Raw genomic sequence first — 18,077 nt, 5'->3', positions numbered from 1 at the left:
TACACTCCCCAGTTCCGATCGTTTGATAACATTGCTACATCGTCCGTAGAATTTGAAAGGGTAATATAATGAAATGTGCTGTATATCATAATTAATAATAAGTAACTGTTTATTAGACAAACATCAGTCCGCAATCACACTGCCACTGTTACTCTGGTTCCTGTCACCCTGTATAACTGGAGATGAAAGTTACTGAATTTTAAACACTGTTTAGAACAATTACCGGCCCTTGTCATGAACGCGCGATTTTTAGTGGTAAACACTTGACAAAGACAACTTCTTTCGCAACTTGTTATTGCTTTTCTTTCACCTGTATTCTTTAATTAAAATGTATGTTTTTATTTCATTCCAATTCTTACTTTCCATCACAGTATTCGATATTATCACTTTGCTGCTCTCCAGAGACACTCTACCCCACCTATAACATAATTCCGTACTCGCTGAATGCCTCCTAATGCGATTTTTTGAAAACGGCTAGGGCGCTCTGCAAGGACAACGCGCAATGTCAATACGACAATACCCAACGAATGTTCGTCTCCAGGGACCTCGCATCCAGATCAATCGTTACTTCGTAAGTTGGAGAAAGGCCAATTCCAATAAAACTCCAATAGTAAATATATTGTTGTGAACCTCTAGCATAAGTTGACAGTAGCACACACGCGTTGTGTGTGTAGTTACAGGCGTGAAATGAGGAACAGTCGTAGTTCGAAGAGCTTTATTTCGTCGCTGCAGAAAAAAACATCACACAGTTGTTTGATAATTTGTTATTGATTTTCAGGTACTTCGCCTAGCAGTTGAATAATGTAATAAAACTTCACTTCTTCTTGTGGCGTCGCTGCTACGTCCTGTAAAACAGAAGACAGCAAAGTTCTCATTGAAACTGATAATAATGAAATATGTTGTGGCAGGTAGAAAATATGAATAATCGTGTGAGCTAACTCAACAAATTATGTAATACCATTTAAATAATTGTAACTACGTCAATACTCGATTTTATTCTTATTCGAGGACACTCATCCGAAGATGTTTGTGGTTTCCGGGAAAAGAAAGAAAAATTCATTGCACCTCCTAAGCTAGACACTGAACTTAACGCCGTACCCAAGCGCGAAGTAAGGAAGTCAACTGTTACTTGCACCAAGAAAACCACGCTGGGCGGAAGAACACAACGTCGTCGCATATTTGTAGGTTAAGGAAACATGAGGGTATTTCAAAAAGTAAGTTATGCATTACTATGTCAGGCCAAATAGCTTTTATCGAGTGCTGCAATACACACCTGAGTGACACAGATACGTGAAACTACATTCTAACATAGAGAACAATGTTTGGGGCGTTCTGCATATTGTTCAGTTCTTCGAGAAATGTTATTCTGTCCTTGCTCACGGAGTAATTCAAGAACCACTGTGTGAAGATAGTCGTCGTTCGGAAATTTGTTTACCCTAAAGGTTATTTCAGTTTTCTGATAAGATGAGATTCGAATTGTGCAGGATTTGGACATCGTGATCGGCATAGCGGACGATTGTGCTGCCTTGGCCGAGATATTGTCACCATTTTACTACGGCTGTACGCTATACTGCATTAGGTCCACATACCGTAAGCATTTCAGGACGAAGCTGGGCATTTAGACGTTTTGTTCACAAGAATTCTATTGTCCCGTGTAGTTAGACTTTGAGATACATTTCCAGATGCCGCATAATTTCAGTCACACTCTGTGATGCACCTGTTGTCCATACCAAAGACCAGGTGTTTCTGCAAGAAACCGGGAACATGTAGTCTCTCCTGACAATGCACCATTCTTAACGTGCAGTGGGAATAAATGCTTAACTCCCAGAATTCTCTACGTACAGCCTGTGATGATATGCGAGAGTAGCAGTTTCACTAGCAACCTACCTGTTTGCACACAGGTCAGGAGGATTCATGGGCATGTAAGTTATTATCCTTCTCTATTCACTGAAATTCTGTCATACGAAGTTTCAGGAAATAATGGTGGAAACAGCCACTGGTTTTACTTATACGCGGAGAATCGGACAGTTTTTTAATTCAGGTGTGTGAAGTTCTGTAGAATGCTGCTGAGTTTAATCGGGTTTTTATTTGTTTACTTTTTGTACAAAGAAGTTTTATTTTATTTTTGTCTATTTGATGCTGAAGCACGTAAAGAAGTAGATCTCTGGGATTAGTTAATGCATTACACAGAGTAGTCCCAGTGGCTTACCTTTGGACAGCTGTTTGATCCCGACTGATTAATGGCTGGTTCTGAAGAAAAGTAGGTGGGAGAATTTGATACCTATGAAGGGGTGGAGAAGAGCTACTTCCAGAACAAACTTTTTCAAGAGAAGCAGTTCCTCGTTTGGTTAAATAGATCGTATAATGCTGAAACAATGCCAAACTGCTACACTACATGATAGGGCTAACTTATTTCGTGAAGCATGGCTGGATGAGAGTGGGAAAAGGGTTTCAGGCGTAGTATAGTTTGGCTGTACCTAGCTGACCAATTTCAATCCACAGCCGTCTAGTATAATACTCATTTCCGGCAAATTCCACTCAGCTGTTTTCTTCTGAGTGTCCTTTGTTTGTTAAAAGGTGGTCCGTAAGTTTCTCTTGCCCTTATTTCTCAAGATGGGCATTGTAGTGCTTCGCGAATAACACTTATTAAGAGACAGTGCACTCGCTAGGAGCCAACCCATACAGAATTGACGTGATATGTTCCTCACAAGGAAGCTAAATGATACACTAAGAGCGCTGTCAAAATATTCAACTGTTCCATGGAAGCAACAATTAACTTTGTCAAGCAACTGGCTGCAGTCCAGAGATGCCAATGCCTGCCGTGTGCAAAAGTTGTTTAAACTAAATACGCACAAACATTTGACCTCTTCTTGGCTAGACGAGACACTTCCTAGTGTTTTTCTAACAGCAACAACAGGCTCCAGTATTCTTAATTATTTTACTCTCAACGACAACAGTAGTGGGCAGTATGTCTCCGTCGAGTTCATAGGAGTAGGGAAGTACAACCCGATCTGTTACTAAAGTGTAGTAGAGAGATATTGCGACTCTGTTGCTAATATTTAAATTACACTACATTCCAATGCAGTTCACGCGTCGACCAGTAAGCAAAATTAACAACAGAGCCGAGTTTTAGCAATGAAACATCATACGAAAACCACTGGAGAGCCGGAGTGAAAATAACCTGTAGTGAGCGCGGTCCTAATAGTAGTGATGTACTGTCATGCATGAAGAATGTTAACATATTGTTTTCGCAAATCTTCCATCTACGGTATATCAAAGCTACCTTCATGGCCAACATGCGAAATGCATCTGATGGACGGCAGGTCACGTTTAAGTGGAAGAGCGAAATCAAAATAATGACGATTCAGGCTGACTTGGTTCTCGAAGCAGCTCTAGCTAACATCACAGAACTCTTTGCCCAGATGCGAAGCGCACCCCCTGTCACCAAAGGACACGTAGCTGCAAGAGTGCTGTGCAGCAAGAAAATCTTGAGATGAGTGTCTTCTCCGTTGTAACTTTCTCCTCACGTACTCTTTGCCCTTTGAGACAGTCTCAAAACTCAGTCATCTTCTCTAGGCCACCATGCTAACAAACTACGTGTAATAACAAAATAGTCATGAAACAGGTTTAAGATACCCGTATTATGACCGAAAATTTACTCTGTATGGTGAAAGAATGTCAGTTATAAGATTCACTACTGACGTTGCTATCTTTTGAAAGTCACAGAAAAATACAGGACTTGTTGGATAGAATGACCAACCTGAGTGTAGAGCAGGTGATAATAGTTAAAAGAGCAAAGGCGAAAGTAATGAACAGTACAAGAAATGAGAATAGCGATTAACTTAGTATAAAGTTTTTGAAGGAAAATAACATACGTTGGACGAAGCAAGAACTAACTATGCCAAAAAGGGCGATTTGGCAAAAGAAGACTACTAGTATTAATATAGGCCTTGATATGAAGGAAGAAACTGGTGAGAATGTACGTCTATAGCACAGCATTCTACGGCACGGGCTGTGGGAAAAACGGAAAAGGAAAGAACAGGGCCGTTCGAGCTGTCACGCTACACAAGTATGTAGAAAATTTGTGAACTGATGAGGTAAGCTAAGGAATGATGTTCTCCTCAGGGATGGCGAAGAAAAAAACGTATAGAAAAAACAGCTATACGAAAAGTGTCAGGATGATAGGACATGTGTTAAGGCATGAAGGAATAACTTCTATGGTGTTAGAGAGAGCCATAGACAGCAAGAACTGTTGGGGAAGACAGAAATTAGAGTACATTCAGCAAATAGTTGAGAAGGTAGGGTGCAATAGCTACTGAAATGGTTGGCTCAAGAGAGGAATTCGTGGCTGACTGAACCAGACCAGTCAAAAGACTGTTGACAAAAATTAGTTACTTACTCTTAACTGCACCTGCTGCTAATATGTTGAGGGGGTTATCCAGAGGCCACTTTGTACGTCTGGGCGGGCATCACAACGGCTGGGAGGGCTGTATATGTCACACCACCTGCTGGTCGCTGCTGCGTAGTCGCCACAGTCCTGCAACATAAAAGAGATTCCCGCAGCACACCAAGGAGGAATTATATGTGATGCATTCTAACCAGCATTAAGCGCCAAACAGGTAGAAGGTTTATTAAAACGCAAATTGCTTTCTTGTCTCTCTGCTCAGTAAAAATTTCGCAGTTGATATTAAACTACCTCGCCTGTGAGCTCGAGACTCGAAATTTTAAGCAACGCTATGAACGGTATGACAATGCAACATTCTCTCTCTTTCTTGTCGGTATGTTCAGTGGGGATGCGGCTGAAAATGTTTGGTGACGCCTGACATCAAGGCTGTACAACATGACTTGCGGTATTTGCAGGTAGTACCGGTTTGCTTATAGGGTTTGTATGTGGGGAAAGGCACAGCTGAGCACAGAGTGGGGGAAGGATGAGATAGATACAGGAGGAAGGAGAAGATAGATGGAAAGAAGGGAAAAGAGGAGATGTACTGAGAGAGGGGAGGAATGAGAAGACGGACAGAGACAGGGGGATGGACAGAGGGAAGAGGAGGATGTGGTGGACAAGAGAAGGGCTAGGAGAAGGAGTAGGGTGAGGGGCAGGAGGAGATAGGCAGAGAGAGTGACGGAATGAGGAGATGGAGGGAGACAGTGGGGTGCACTGAGGGAAGAGGAGGAAGGGGTGGACAGAGAGAAACGGCAGGAGGAGGCGAATAAAAAGAAGAGGAAGCAGGATATAGAGAGAGGGGGTAGAAAGAGATGTGCAGAGAGAATGGGGTAATAGCAAAAGAAGAAAGAATTACTTGCAGTATGTGGCATACGCATACAAGGGAAAAGCTGCTGGTATAGTGTTCGTAGTGAAATAACAATCTTATAAAAATGGAATGAAATTAAGTTTTCCTGCCCATATTTTGATTTTTATGAGCATATCAGTTACACTGAAGTGTTATTTACAAACTGTGACATAGTCGTGATAGAGTTTCCAGAGATCCAGGAAAGAATCTTCTTTATTATATTTCCAGTTTTAGATGGCAATGTTTATTTGCAATCAGGTTAGTAATTTCGGTCGGTAATGACCATCTTCAGACCTGAATATAAACGTGTTGCATTATACGTATCATGCCATTACATGTGATGGTACAGTCAAAATAGTCAATCCTGCTTCATCAAACAAACAAAATTGTGTTATGTACAGAGCGCCATACTGCACATGAAGAGAGTCACATTTATACCTAAATATTTTATTAGTATGTAGGTATAACACTATAATTTTTCAGAAAAGGTCACGTGAAAAGACACTGAAATAAAACTGAAATTTAACATGTCTCCGTTGTGATATAAACAAAATGTTAAAAATTCATGAGAAATTTTCGCACACAGGACTAAAAAGCAGAAAGTAATTGTTGACGTTAAAATGGCTTTTTGGCATAACACTTTATTAAATTGTTGGTTCAAATGGCTCTGAGCACTATGCGACTTAACTTCTGAGGTCATTAGTCGCCTAGAACTCAGAATTAATTAAACCTAACTAACCTAAGGACATCACACACATCCATGCCCGAGGCAGGATTAGAACCCGCGACCGTAGCGGTCGTTCGATTCCGGACTGTAGCGCCTAGAACTGGACGGCCACTCCGGCCGGCTAACACTTTATTAAAACGGACTACAAAAATAAATTAATTTTTCCTAGGTCCATATTTATTCCTTACCCAATACAGATAGCACAGCAAAACAGGAATACGGTTGCACCAGATAATAATAAGGGGGTGAACTGTTCATGCAACAATTACTTAGTGTGTGCACCACACGTTTCTCGTTTTAAATTTTCCTGTCAAAAAAACTGGCTGATCTCTGAGCCACTTCTAGTTTTGTGAATTGTCAGCTCATTTAAATCTATGTACTGCTACATCCACAAGTTTACATTTCTGGAAAAAGTCACACATTTATCTGGTTATTTACGGGATCGGTAACTGAAAGCTGAGCAGTTTTCATCATTGTATATAGGAGCCGCGAACGTTTATTTCAATACACTGAGGTCATGGGACAGCGATATGCATGTATACAGACGGTGGTGGTTTGTTGTACACAAGGTATAAAATGGTAGTGCATTGGCGGAGCTGTCATTTGTACTCAGTGACTCATGGGAAAAGGTTTCCGATGTGATTTATGGCCGCGCTACGAGACTTAATTGACTCTGAATGCAGAACGGTAGTTGGAACTAGACGCATGGGACATTTCATTAAGGAAATCTTTAGGGAATTTCTATATTCTGAGGCCCACAGCGTCAAGAGTATGCCTAGAATACCAAATTGCAGGTATTATTTCTCACCACAGCCGGCCGGTGTGGCCGTGCGGTTCTAGGCGCTTCAGTCTGAAACCGCCTGACCGCTACGGTCGCAGGTTCGAATTCTGCCTCGGGCATGGATGTGTGTGATGTCCTTAGGTCAGTTACGTTTAAGTAGTTCTAAGTTCTAGGGCACTGATGACTTCAGAAGTCCCGTAGTGCTCAGAGCCATTTGAGCCATTTCTCTCACCACGGACAACGCAGTGCCGACAGCCTTCACTTAACGACTGAGAGAAGCGGCTTTTGCACAGAGTTTTCGGTCCTAACAGACAAAGAACACAGCGTGAAACAACCGCATAAATCAATGTGGCACGTACGAAGAACTTGTCCGTTTGAGCAATGCGTCGAAATTTGGCGTTAATGGGCTGTGGCAGCAGACGATGTGGTGTCACCGCCAGACACCACACTTGCTAGGTGGTAGCCTTTAAATCGGCCGCGGTCCGTTAGTATACGTCGGACCCGCGTGTCGCCACTATCAGTGATTGCAGACCGAGCGCCGCCACACGGCAGGTCTAGACAGACTTCCTAGCACTCGCCCCAGTTGTACAGCCGACTTTGCTAGCGATGGTTCACTGACAAAATACGCTCTCACTTGCCGAGACGATAGTTAGCATAGCCTTCAGCTACGTCATTTGCTACGACGTAGCAAGGCGCCATTACCAGTTACTATTGATGCTGTAAAACATGTACCGTCAAGAGCGATGTTCACCATTTATGGATTAAAGTTAAGTATTCCACAGCTACGTCCTTTTTTGCTAGTCTAATTTCCTTGTCCTGTTCCTGACCTCACGTCAGCCTGCGTGAGCTAAAACGCGTGCCTTTCGGCTTCCTCTCAAAACCGGGTTGGCTCTCTTGCCAATCCACAACAGACGACCGACGCGAGTGCCTTTGGTAGCGGAAAGACATCGCCTGCAGCGCCTCTCCTGGGATCGTGATCATATCGGTTGGACCCTAGACGATTGGAAAACCGTGACCTGGTCAGATGAGACCCGACTGAGTTAGTAAGAGTTGATGGTAGGGTTCGACTGTGGCGGAATCCCTTATAAGCCATGGGCCCATGTCAACTAGCCACCGTTTAACATAGTTGTGGCTCCATAATTGTGTCGGCTGCTTTTATGCGGAATGGAATGGGTCGTTGACTGGTCAGCAGCGACCTGCCAAATATGAGCCGATTCGGTTGTTCGAGTCTGAGCGCTTTCCCTTGATAATATCAAAACAAATAAGCTGTGGACAGTTAACTATAAACGGCTTCCAAATAAACATTTGTTGAAAAGGTACGTTCTATACCATTACGCTCTTTCACCTATTGCTCATTTTTTAATATTTAAATCAGGAAGCGACTGCTTGAAGGGCTGTCGGGAGATATTATGAACATCAACAAAAGCAAAACGAGAATAATGGAATGCAGTCGAATTAAATCGGGTGATGCTGCAGGAATTAGATTAGGAAATGAGACGCTTAAAGTTGTAAATGAGTTTTGCTGTTTGGGGAGCAAAATAACTGATGATGGTCGAAGTAGAGAGAATATAAAATGTAGACTGGCTACGGCAAGGAAAGCATTTCTGAAGAAGAGGTATTTGTTAACTTCCAGTATAGATTTAAGTGTCAGGAAGTCGTTTCTGAAAGTATTTGTATGGAGTGTAGCCATGTGTGGAAGTGAAACGTGGACGATAAATAGTTTAGACAAGAAGAGAATAGAAGCTTTCGAAATGTGGTGCTACAGAAGAATGCTGAAGATTAGATGGGTAGATCACGTAACTAATGGGGAGGTGTTGAATAGAATTGGAGAGAAAACGAATTTGTGGCACAATTTGACTAGAAGAAGGAATCGGTTGGTAGGGCATATTCTGAGCCATCAAGGGATCACCAATTTAGTATTGGAGGGCAGCGTGGAGGGTAAAAACCATAGAGGGAGACCAAGAGATAAATACACTAAACAGATTCAGAAGGATGTAGGTTGCAATAGGTACTGGGAGATAAAGAAGCTTGCACAGGATAGAGTAGCACGGAGAGCTGCATCAAACCAATCTCTGGACTGAAGACGACAACAACAACATGTTACAAGAATATTTTACTTAGTGTCAAATGTGCTATGATATGAAATGCAATGAGTTCATTCGGAATGTCTGTCTTTCATAAATTCAGGTGCTTCTACAGTAATCGTGTTAGCAAACGCCAAAATTTGTGTACTGGTACATTTTTTCGCCGTCAACAAATCTTCATGTAACCAGACACACTGCTTTCGTTAATGTATTCCTTGGCCCGGTTTACGTGAACTTTTACGCTGCGATGCTGTGGCGACGATTTCATACAGAAGTATACCTGCCCGTGCTGAAGGAAATTTCCGACGAAAATAACAGCCTTTCGAACGAGACCTCATTATACATGAAGCATCGGCCATTAATCTGAATGGCCCATTGACATTTATGGGTACCCGTAACGCTTTAAATACGTGCTTATATACACACGGACATTTACGGCATCTCCAGGTGGCTGGTATTAAACCGGCTGGAACGTCAGCTGGGTGGTGCAATTCTGGCCTTTTATCATACAACGTCAGACAGAGCTCCTGTCCTAAGCTGCTTTTATGTTTGGTGATGGTATGGATGATGGTTATGGGTTGTGTTATCTTCCAGCGTGGTTATTAATTCACCATGTGCTTAAAAACTTTTAAAGGTATAAGCTGATGGAATAAAATCTTGGGTAAAAGTCTGTTCACTTCATTCCTGTAACTCCTAACATTCCTATACTACTTCACCCTGCTCTTGACCTCCCCCCGCCCCGAGTGCTGACACAATCCTTCTCTCAATATGTACTATTAAAATATAGGGGAATGAACAGAAAAGAGTACAAGAATTAAAAAATATTACCCGTTGTGAATGGTGTGTAAGTTTTGTAATCGACCACAAACAACGAGACCAGTTGTGATTTACATGAAGGGCCCCACAGTAATTACCAGAAACACATGGAACCAGCCATCATGGAATAGACTTTAGAATATGACGTTGTTTCATCTACCGTTGTTATTTAGCCAAAGCCCTATTCCATACTCCTACAAACAAAGTTGTTTTGATTGCAGAGCTACGACAGCGCGGGGCTTCACTCAGGGTCGTAGTGTTATTGAGCTGTATTTCATTTGTCTCTAAGAATGATTGTTATTACGCAACTATTAAAGTAATAGCCATCATAAACAAGTACAGATTCGCATATTATATATACAGTGTTTTCATTTTCAGACGACTAATATGTCGAATATGATACTTCTAAAAAGATGTTGCGGGCGAAAAGTAAATATTAGTAAAGGGGACATCTTTCTGTGCTACAACTGGCCATTTCGAAACCACCCCTCCTGCTTGAACAGGGCTGTCTTTGTATTTCAAAATTGGAACGCCGCACTTTTATTGCATACTGGACCCTACGCCAAAAAAAAAAAAAAAAAAAATACTCACTGTTTACTCAACCAGTGTCTCAAATTCATGGCAGATGGCGCTGTAATCAACCGGAGAGGCTGAGCAACAATCTACGGCTCTTTGCTGACGGTGTTGTAGTATACAGAAAGTGTCGTCGTTGAGTGATTGTAAGGAGATACAAATTGACTCAGACAGAATTTCTCTCGCATTCGGGAGGACGACGGTTCAATCCCGCGTCCGGCCATCCTGATTTAGGTTTACCGTGATTTCCCTAAATCACTCCAGGCAAATGCCGGGATGGTTCCTCTGAAAGGGCACGGCCGACTTCCTTCCCAATCCTTCCCTAATCCGATGAGACCGATGACCACGCTGTCTGGTCTCCTTCCCCAAACCAACCAACCAACCAGAATTTCTAGTGGTTTGGTGAATAGCAGCTTGCTCTAAATTTATAACAATGTCAGTTAATGGACTTGAGTAGGAAATACAATGTCATAATGTCCGAAAACAGCAGTGTGTAAAATAAGGCAAATCAGTAGACTGTTCTATTTGGCACCACTGGCTCAGGTGTAGTATTGACTATCCCTCTTGCGGCACCATTGCCCATATCTATGAGGAAGAGTTGGTATCTGTTGGTTGCGTCCTTAGAAGGTCTTTGCTTGCCGGTATCTATACGGGGTTCGCTGGCCCGAGAGGGAGGCACGAAATTTGGGGGTTGGCGGTAGCGTCGCGACAAGAGGTGGTCACGAGGTCCGAGCGGCCGAAGCCACGAGCTGCGCAAGGAGGACCTGTGTGGAGCGAAGATACCCGAGTACTTCACCGGGGTCAGCGTCGACTACAAGCAGCGGGCCCACATCCCGTCGGTTGGTTGGAAACATTCTTGTCGAAAGACCACTCGTGGCCTGGCTGCGCTACTCTGTCTGGCTTTCGTCGGCACCACTCAGTAACCGCTGCGACGCACAGTATATCCATGGAACTGCTTGCCGATAAAGGGGAGTACCATTCTGTAATCCTTGTGGTGATTTTTGTCATTGTCTACCTGCTCTCATTATTTTCTGGTTTGTTTCCGACCCTCAGAGTTTTACTTGGTCGCCTCTTTGGTCGTAAATATAGGCAGCAGAATTGTGCTAGTACACTAGTTGTCGTTTGAAAATTTGTCCCGCTATTATATTGCCTTTCCTCTATGGTTTATACCCGATCATTAATGTTCTAATGAATCAGCTCCTGGTGGTAAATACAGCTGGAGCAATTGTACTAACGCAGAGGTTTCCGTTGAACGAAAGAGGGACCTTGTGGTTGGATTTAGCTGTTAACCGGTTCAGATCTTTGATTGTAACTGCATTTCTCAGTCATTAGTTATAATCTGAACAACCTGTTGTACTAAGCTGTTAGTTTCTGTGTTTGAATGATCCGGTCATTACTGGTGTATTTTAGCTGGATCTTGTGGTTCCGCCGAGTTCTCTTGTAATAAGTGTTCACAAGGTATGTTTTAAGATATTCCTTCAGAGCGCTCTTACTAACTGACAGTCAGTTTAAGTTTCAAAATATTATCAGCCAACTATCACCAAGGCCTCAATAAAAAAAAAAAATTATCAGAAGGGACGAGTTGGGATCCAGTCGCACCTTGGTTGCAGATTGAAATTAAAAGGTTGGTTGCTTTGAACTAAGCCTTATCATTGCCATATTGTTTGCTAACCTGTCTAACCTTTAAGCACAGATGCGCATCTTAACCTAGAACCTTTCGACATACAGCTTTCAAATTAAAAGTAAAGTCATCGGTTTTGAGTAACTCTTGTCATCAATGGTGCTTACATAGTTTTCATGTTTTTCAGCAGAAGGGCATTTAATAAGACAAACTGTGCCAAGCGCAGTAGCAAACACCGCTGTTTCAACCGATAACTGGAGAGCTGCAGGTCCAGCCGTCTTGTAATCATTGTCATATTTTTTGCTGCTCTGCAATACAGCACTTCAGATTTTTTTTGCAATTTATAATTTTGCAAATCTGTTCATTTCGTTAAAGAAAATTTTACGTTTATATGCTTCGATCATCAGTAAAACACAGTATATATATTGTTAAATAAACTTATATTGGTGGGTCCTCCCTTCCACGTTTTCTTATATTCGAGTAAGTATCACGCATCAAAATATTTAGGTGCAACGCTGCAAAGAGATATGAGATAGATGGAACTAGCACGTAAGGATGGTAGTAAGGTAGGTGTATTGTATTTATGTTAACCTGGGGCCTAGAAACGACGGAAAGGCTCCGTCCTCGCCGCAGCCGCAGTGGTCCACAACCCCACGACGACTAACGCAGTCCACTTCACCCCTCCGCCGCTCCACACCGAACCACTCTTTCAGGGTTATTGTGCGGTTCGGCCCCCGGAGGAGCCCCCCCCCCCCCCTTTACAGGTAACGTCTCGCACCAGACGAGGATAGCCCCTATGTTTGCATGGTAGAGTAATGGTGATGTACGCGTACGTGGAGAACTTGTTTGAACAGCTATCGCCGACATAGTGCAGCTAAGGCAGAATAAGAGGAACCAGCACGCATTCACCGAGGCAGATGGAAAACCGCCTAAAAGACATCCACAGAGTGGCCGGCTCACCGGACCTCGACACAAGTCCGCCGGGTGGATTCGTGCCTGGGACCAGGCGCTCCTTCCCAATTCGGAAAGCCGTGCGTTAGTCCGCACGGCTAACCGAGCAGGCAACTTAGGTGAATGGTAGACTTTCGTTTATTGGGAGAATTTTAGGAGGCTGTAGCTCATCTATAAAGGAGACAGGGTGTAGGAAATTGGTGCTACCCTTTCCGAGTACTGCTAAATTGTGTAAGATTACAACCGGATTAGATTAAAGGAAGATGTCGAAGCAATTCCCACACTTGGTGGTAGATTCGTTACCGGAACGTCCCATCACCACGCAAGTAATACAGATATGCTTCGTGAGCTAAACTGGGAATTCACACAGGGAAGACGACATTATCTTTGTGGAATGCTATTGAGAAAAATTACAGAATCGCAATTTCAAGCTGACTGCAGAACGATTCTTCTGCCGCCATCGTACATTTCGCGTAAAGATAGAGAAGAGAAGAGAAATGCGGGCTCATACAGGGGCACAGAGACAGTCGTTTAGCCCCCGCCATATTTTCGAGTGGAACAGGGAGGAAAATTACTAGTAGTGGTATAAGGTACACGCTCCTGCTCCCGACGTGCACCATATGATTGGTTTGTGGAGGGTGTATGTAGGTGTAGATGTAGTGGAGAAAGATTCTACCTTACGTCCTTTTTAGTCTGTGCAACTCTAATTTCTTCCTTCATTCAATTATCTCACTCTTGATCATTATGTGTATTGTTTGTTATCCATGTGAGATACAGATTACACTGAACAAATTTTTCACTATTTACCCGAACGTGCTCGTATTTGAAACTTACTGCCGTATTAAAAGTCTGTGCCGGACTTGACAGAAGTTCTCCTGCACAGTTTCTGGGACTAGTACTCTTGCGAGAGAGGTTGTTGCTGAAAAATGGCTTAGCCTTATCCAAGGGGATTGTATCCAGAATGAATTGTCCATTCGCCAGCGGAGTGTATGCTGTTTGTAAAGTATCTGGCAGATTAAAACTGTGTGTCGGACCCGGACTCGAACCTGATATCTTTGATTTTCGCGGGCAAGTTTTGCGGGTTAACTCGAGTGCAGTTTGGAACATAGGGAAGAAGACACTTGCCCGCGAGTGGGTAGATCGTACGTTCGAGTCCTAGTCCAGCAGACAGTTTCAGTTTGCCAAGAGTGTTAGTTTGACCCATTTTTCTGAGAATTCCTAACATCGTTCACCAATTTAAGATGTCGAACGCTTTTCTAGATCGGCATGTGTCTCGATTTTTTTACGCCTTATCTCCTACAAAAACAGCAATGCCAGAACTGCTTATCTTTCGTGAAGCGAAACCAGACATCACCTATCTCACCATGTTAGGTGTCAGAACGTTGTATACGATAACAGGATTTTCCACCTTTACTTAAAATGTTGACAATCATTCGGTACACGCAGTAATCAGTTGTGAATAGAGACTTAACGCGCGTCAAACGGCCCTAACACAGTTCTTACCTGTTGGCATGGACTTAATGAGGCATGGGGCATTAACGAAGTGATTTACTGTGGTAATAAATCGACAGTGATATGCCGCAATGTATATTCTTCTGCGATGAGTTAGGAAGACCATGGGAAGTAAAATTATGAATCGTCGAACTTCACATTGATAACAGTGATTCATTACAACAAATTCAGTTCCGCAAAGAAAGCTGCACCAGTTTCCTCAGTGCACAAACTGAATTTTCTTACCGGAACTTCGTGGAAAAATCATCAGTATTTAATATCAGATTCGTCAGAAGAATATCACTGTACATTGTTCGTACACATCCTCTTCTTCTCAGAAAAAAGATAAATTAGCCAAACTAAAAAAATTTGTTTATAGCTCAAAACAGACAAAAAACACGCTTTTATCGCATTTTATAGGACATAAAACAAGTTTAATTCTAGATTCATTTAGGAATCCGTCGAATAAATCCTTAAACAATCATTGTTAGGAATTGTTCTGTTTAGTTTCTCATACCATCGGTTCCGAAATATGAAATCCCATGATCTTTTGTTGTGTAGATCGGTATGTAGAAAGGTGAAAAGGAAGAGAAAGCGGTACTATAGCAGTGAATATGCTTTTCGTTTATGTTCCGACCGTCATCTAGATTCTACATGTTAAAACGTATTGTATTCCCTCTGAAAGCTTCTAACTGAGACACTCAAACTTTGTGCGCAAAACAATTGGTTATGTATGCAAGTTCTTTTCATATATACTAAGATGGACAAGTAGTACTGAAGAAGTAATACAGAATAATAGTGCATGATGCGTTGCAACTTTTGTTGCTGTTTCTGCTATCGGTGCATTTTACCAAACCAAAGCTCCAGCTATTTCGCTGCATGGAACAAGTTCTAACGGAAGAGAGAGCCAGAAGACGAGAGACCGCAGGAATGAATTTCTGAGGCAAATAGCGTGAAGTGGAGAACATTTTAAGAATAAACGTAAAATGATGTGTGTTTTTTCCAATACAAATTATGAGGGGAACATACACAGTGAAACGAAGAGTAACAGAAATATTCCACTCACATTTACAGAAATATACCAGCAGGGAATAGCAGGTCATCAGACCAGGAAATGAAAACATGAAGACATTAAATGAGAAGTGGCAAGCGAATGTTCATCATAATATGCTATGAATCAAGAGGGAAAAGGTTTATAAAGACTTGCATAAGCTCCGGACTGAATAGAAACAGTGGGTGTTGAAAGTAGACGAAGACAGATGCCAACATAACAAATAACTTATTTAAGAGTACATGCCATATTAATTGGACTCCTAAAACACCCTTAATTTCTATGTCTTGTTCAGAGGCTGTACTAAGCAGTGAGAGATTGATTGCTACACATTTCAAAAAAATTGTTCAAATGGCTCTGAGCACTATGGGACTTAACATCTATGGTCATCAGTCCCCTAAAACGTAGAACCACTTAAACCTAACTAACCCAAGGACATCACACAACACCCAGTCATCACAAGGCAGAGAGAGCTACACATTTCAGTTCATTATTTTTCCAGAATAGCTACAGCATTACCTTACCTGCCTCCTTGTACCGTATAATAGGCTGCTTGGGCAGTTGCTGCGGGTCTCACACCTTGCTGAGCCCTGGCAGTCACCACTTGGCCAACAGGGACGGCGGTGTAGGAAAGCATCGAGTACGGTTTAGATCCTGTCACTCCATATGTCATTGGCCATGCAGTGTATGTGCTGCCTCTAGGTCTAGCTGTTCCACTATAGTACATCGGTCTGCTTTGCACGGAATACCCGCTCGTAGCGACATAGCCCACAGGTATCGCCGTGTAACTGATTGCTCCAGGTGTTACAGCACCTTGTGCCAATTTGTAAGTTCCTGCAGTATTATATGTTGCGTAAGCACCACTGCCGTAGGCGAATGGAAGTTGTCCCATCACTGTGTTTTTGCCACCTGAGGCGGACGCTGAACCTGTCAGGGGAGGGCCTTTGGGCATATCACCAGACCCTGGCATCATCATAACGTAGACTATCTCCGTTGGCTGAGAAGCGTTACTGCTAGCTCCACTGTACGTTATTGCTCCACTACCTGCGCTTGTTATATGTCGCGCATCTCCTCGAGAAACTTCACCACGCGTGAAAGATTGGGTATTTCCTCCCATGGTGCCAGAACCTCCAACTGTCGGCGCTCCTGGTGGTGGAGGATGAGAAGAGAATGTAGGAAGTGCACCAGCACCAACTCCATGCATGTTCTGACTCATTGCTGCTATCTTACCAAGCATTTCAGGACCTCCAATTTTCGCCCACATTTCCAAAAGTTCGCCTACTATTTCTTGTTGCCCCCCAGAAGCAACACCTAATCCTCCGGCAGCAGGGCCTGTGGGGCTTTCTCTGTGGCCTCCTGTTACAGCTGCTGGGTGATGGACTTGTCCTCCACTCATGTGTTCCAGTCCAGCTGCGCTGCCCCCTGGGGCACCATAGTGAGTGCTCGAAATACTATGTCCACTTCCACTGAGACCAATGGATGACGGATCAGCTTGGGGTACTTGAGAGTTGCCATGAATACCCCCACGCAGCCCTCCTCCAGAAATATGTGCGCCTCCATGTGGGTTGCCCTCTACTCTGCCGCCTTGGGCACTGTACCCATCAATGCCGTGGGCATGAAGTCCACCAGATGGAATTGCGGCTGTACCTCCACCTTTGGTATTCTGCATTGACATGCGACGAAGCACTTCTAATGCTACGGCTTTTTTGTCTAGGCCATTGCCTTCGGAAACAATAGCTCCATGACCCAAATTTCCTTCGATCTCACCTGATATCTCTTTCAGGCCTACGCCACCACGGCCAGGAAGAGATACCTGGCCGCTTCCATCCAGTTCACCTCCTCTGTGGTGACTTTGTCCTAAATGACCACTCAAATGATGTTCACCAGTAAGGTGTCCGTCCATATGCCCAGATTTTCCAGAAGAAAGACCTGCAGCAGCTCTGCCTGAGGTCAGCTCTCCTTCTGGATGGTGTCTAGTGTGGGACGAGAGTGCGAGAGCGGCATCTGCTGATCCGTGATGAAATTCTCCTCTTGGCATCTCACTGAGACCTGGTTCAAGTCGTTCACCTGGCGCCTCTCTTATCATCCGCACATGCGCAGGGAGAGAGTCAGAAACGTCAAGAATCCATCCTGACAGTATTACAAATGCAACAGGAATAAACAAACTTGACATTCTACAGCAAGACGTCGAGAGATCCTGCCCAACTCGAGCACAGGTGCCTACACGTTTATCGACAATTCGAGCACAGCTAGTGTAAGACCCCAGCACGTTCCACGAGATACACTTAACTCGTACTGTAGCGGGCTTATTTGTGGTGCTCTGTGGGAAATGAGAACGCCAGCTGACAAACGTCGGGTCATAGAAATTCGCAGCCAGCCGGAACTTCACATTTCCTTCCCAGTTTTTCAGCAGTGTTTCGTTACACAGTTTGACGAGGTGACTGCCTTTTTTTCTAATACACCGGAAACGTCACGTACATGCAATGTATTACTTCATGAAACTCTGATATTGCGAGCTAATGTCGTTAGTGCCGCAGGAAGTGTATGTACCACCTTCCCCCTCGTCTTTTCCAAACCTGCTACTGACGTACAATTATTTTGACAGGTTGTGTCCAGCAACAAGTTGTTAACTCTTTTTTCAGCTACAATGTCCTAAAGCGTAATGAATGATGAATCATCAGTAGCACGTAA

The 18,077-nt window shown here is 43.3% G+C and overlaps 1 protein-coding gene across 1 annotated transcript; it reads right to left on the bottom strand.

The window, feature by feature from the left end:
* Positions 1–687: 687 nt before the first annotated feature.
* On the bottom strand, positions 688–17,696 carry LOC126100503 (uncharacterized transmembrane protein DDB_G0289901-like). Its single transcript, XM_049911114.1, has 3 exons — positions 15,911–17,696; positions 4,400–4,537; positions 688–845 (listed from the first exon to the last, which is right to left on the bottom strand). The coding sequence occupies exons 1-2, from the start codon at positions 17,557–17,559 to the stop codon at positions 4,435–4,437; spliced, it is 1,752 nt and encodes a 583-aa protein (XP_049767071.1). The 5' UTR covers positions 17,560–17,696; the 3' UTR covers positions 688–845; positions 4,400–4,434.
* Positions 17,697–18,077: the final 381 nt, after the last annotated feature.

This window comes from Schistocerca cancellata, chromosome 9 (genome assembly GCF_023864275.1).
Source record: "Schistocerca cancellata isolate TAMUIC-IGC-003103 chromosome 9, iqSchCanc2.1, whole genome shotgun sequence".
NCBI lineage: Eukaryota > Metazoa > Arthropoda > Insecta > Orthoptera > Acrididae > Schistocerca > Schistocerca cancellata.
The sequence above is the reverse complement of the archived record's forward strand: the minus strand, read 5'-3'. Positions and strand labels throughout refer to the sequence as shown.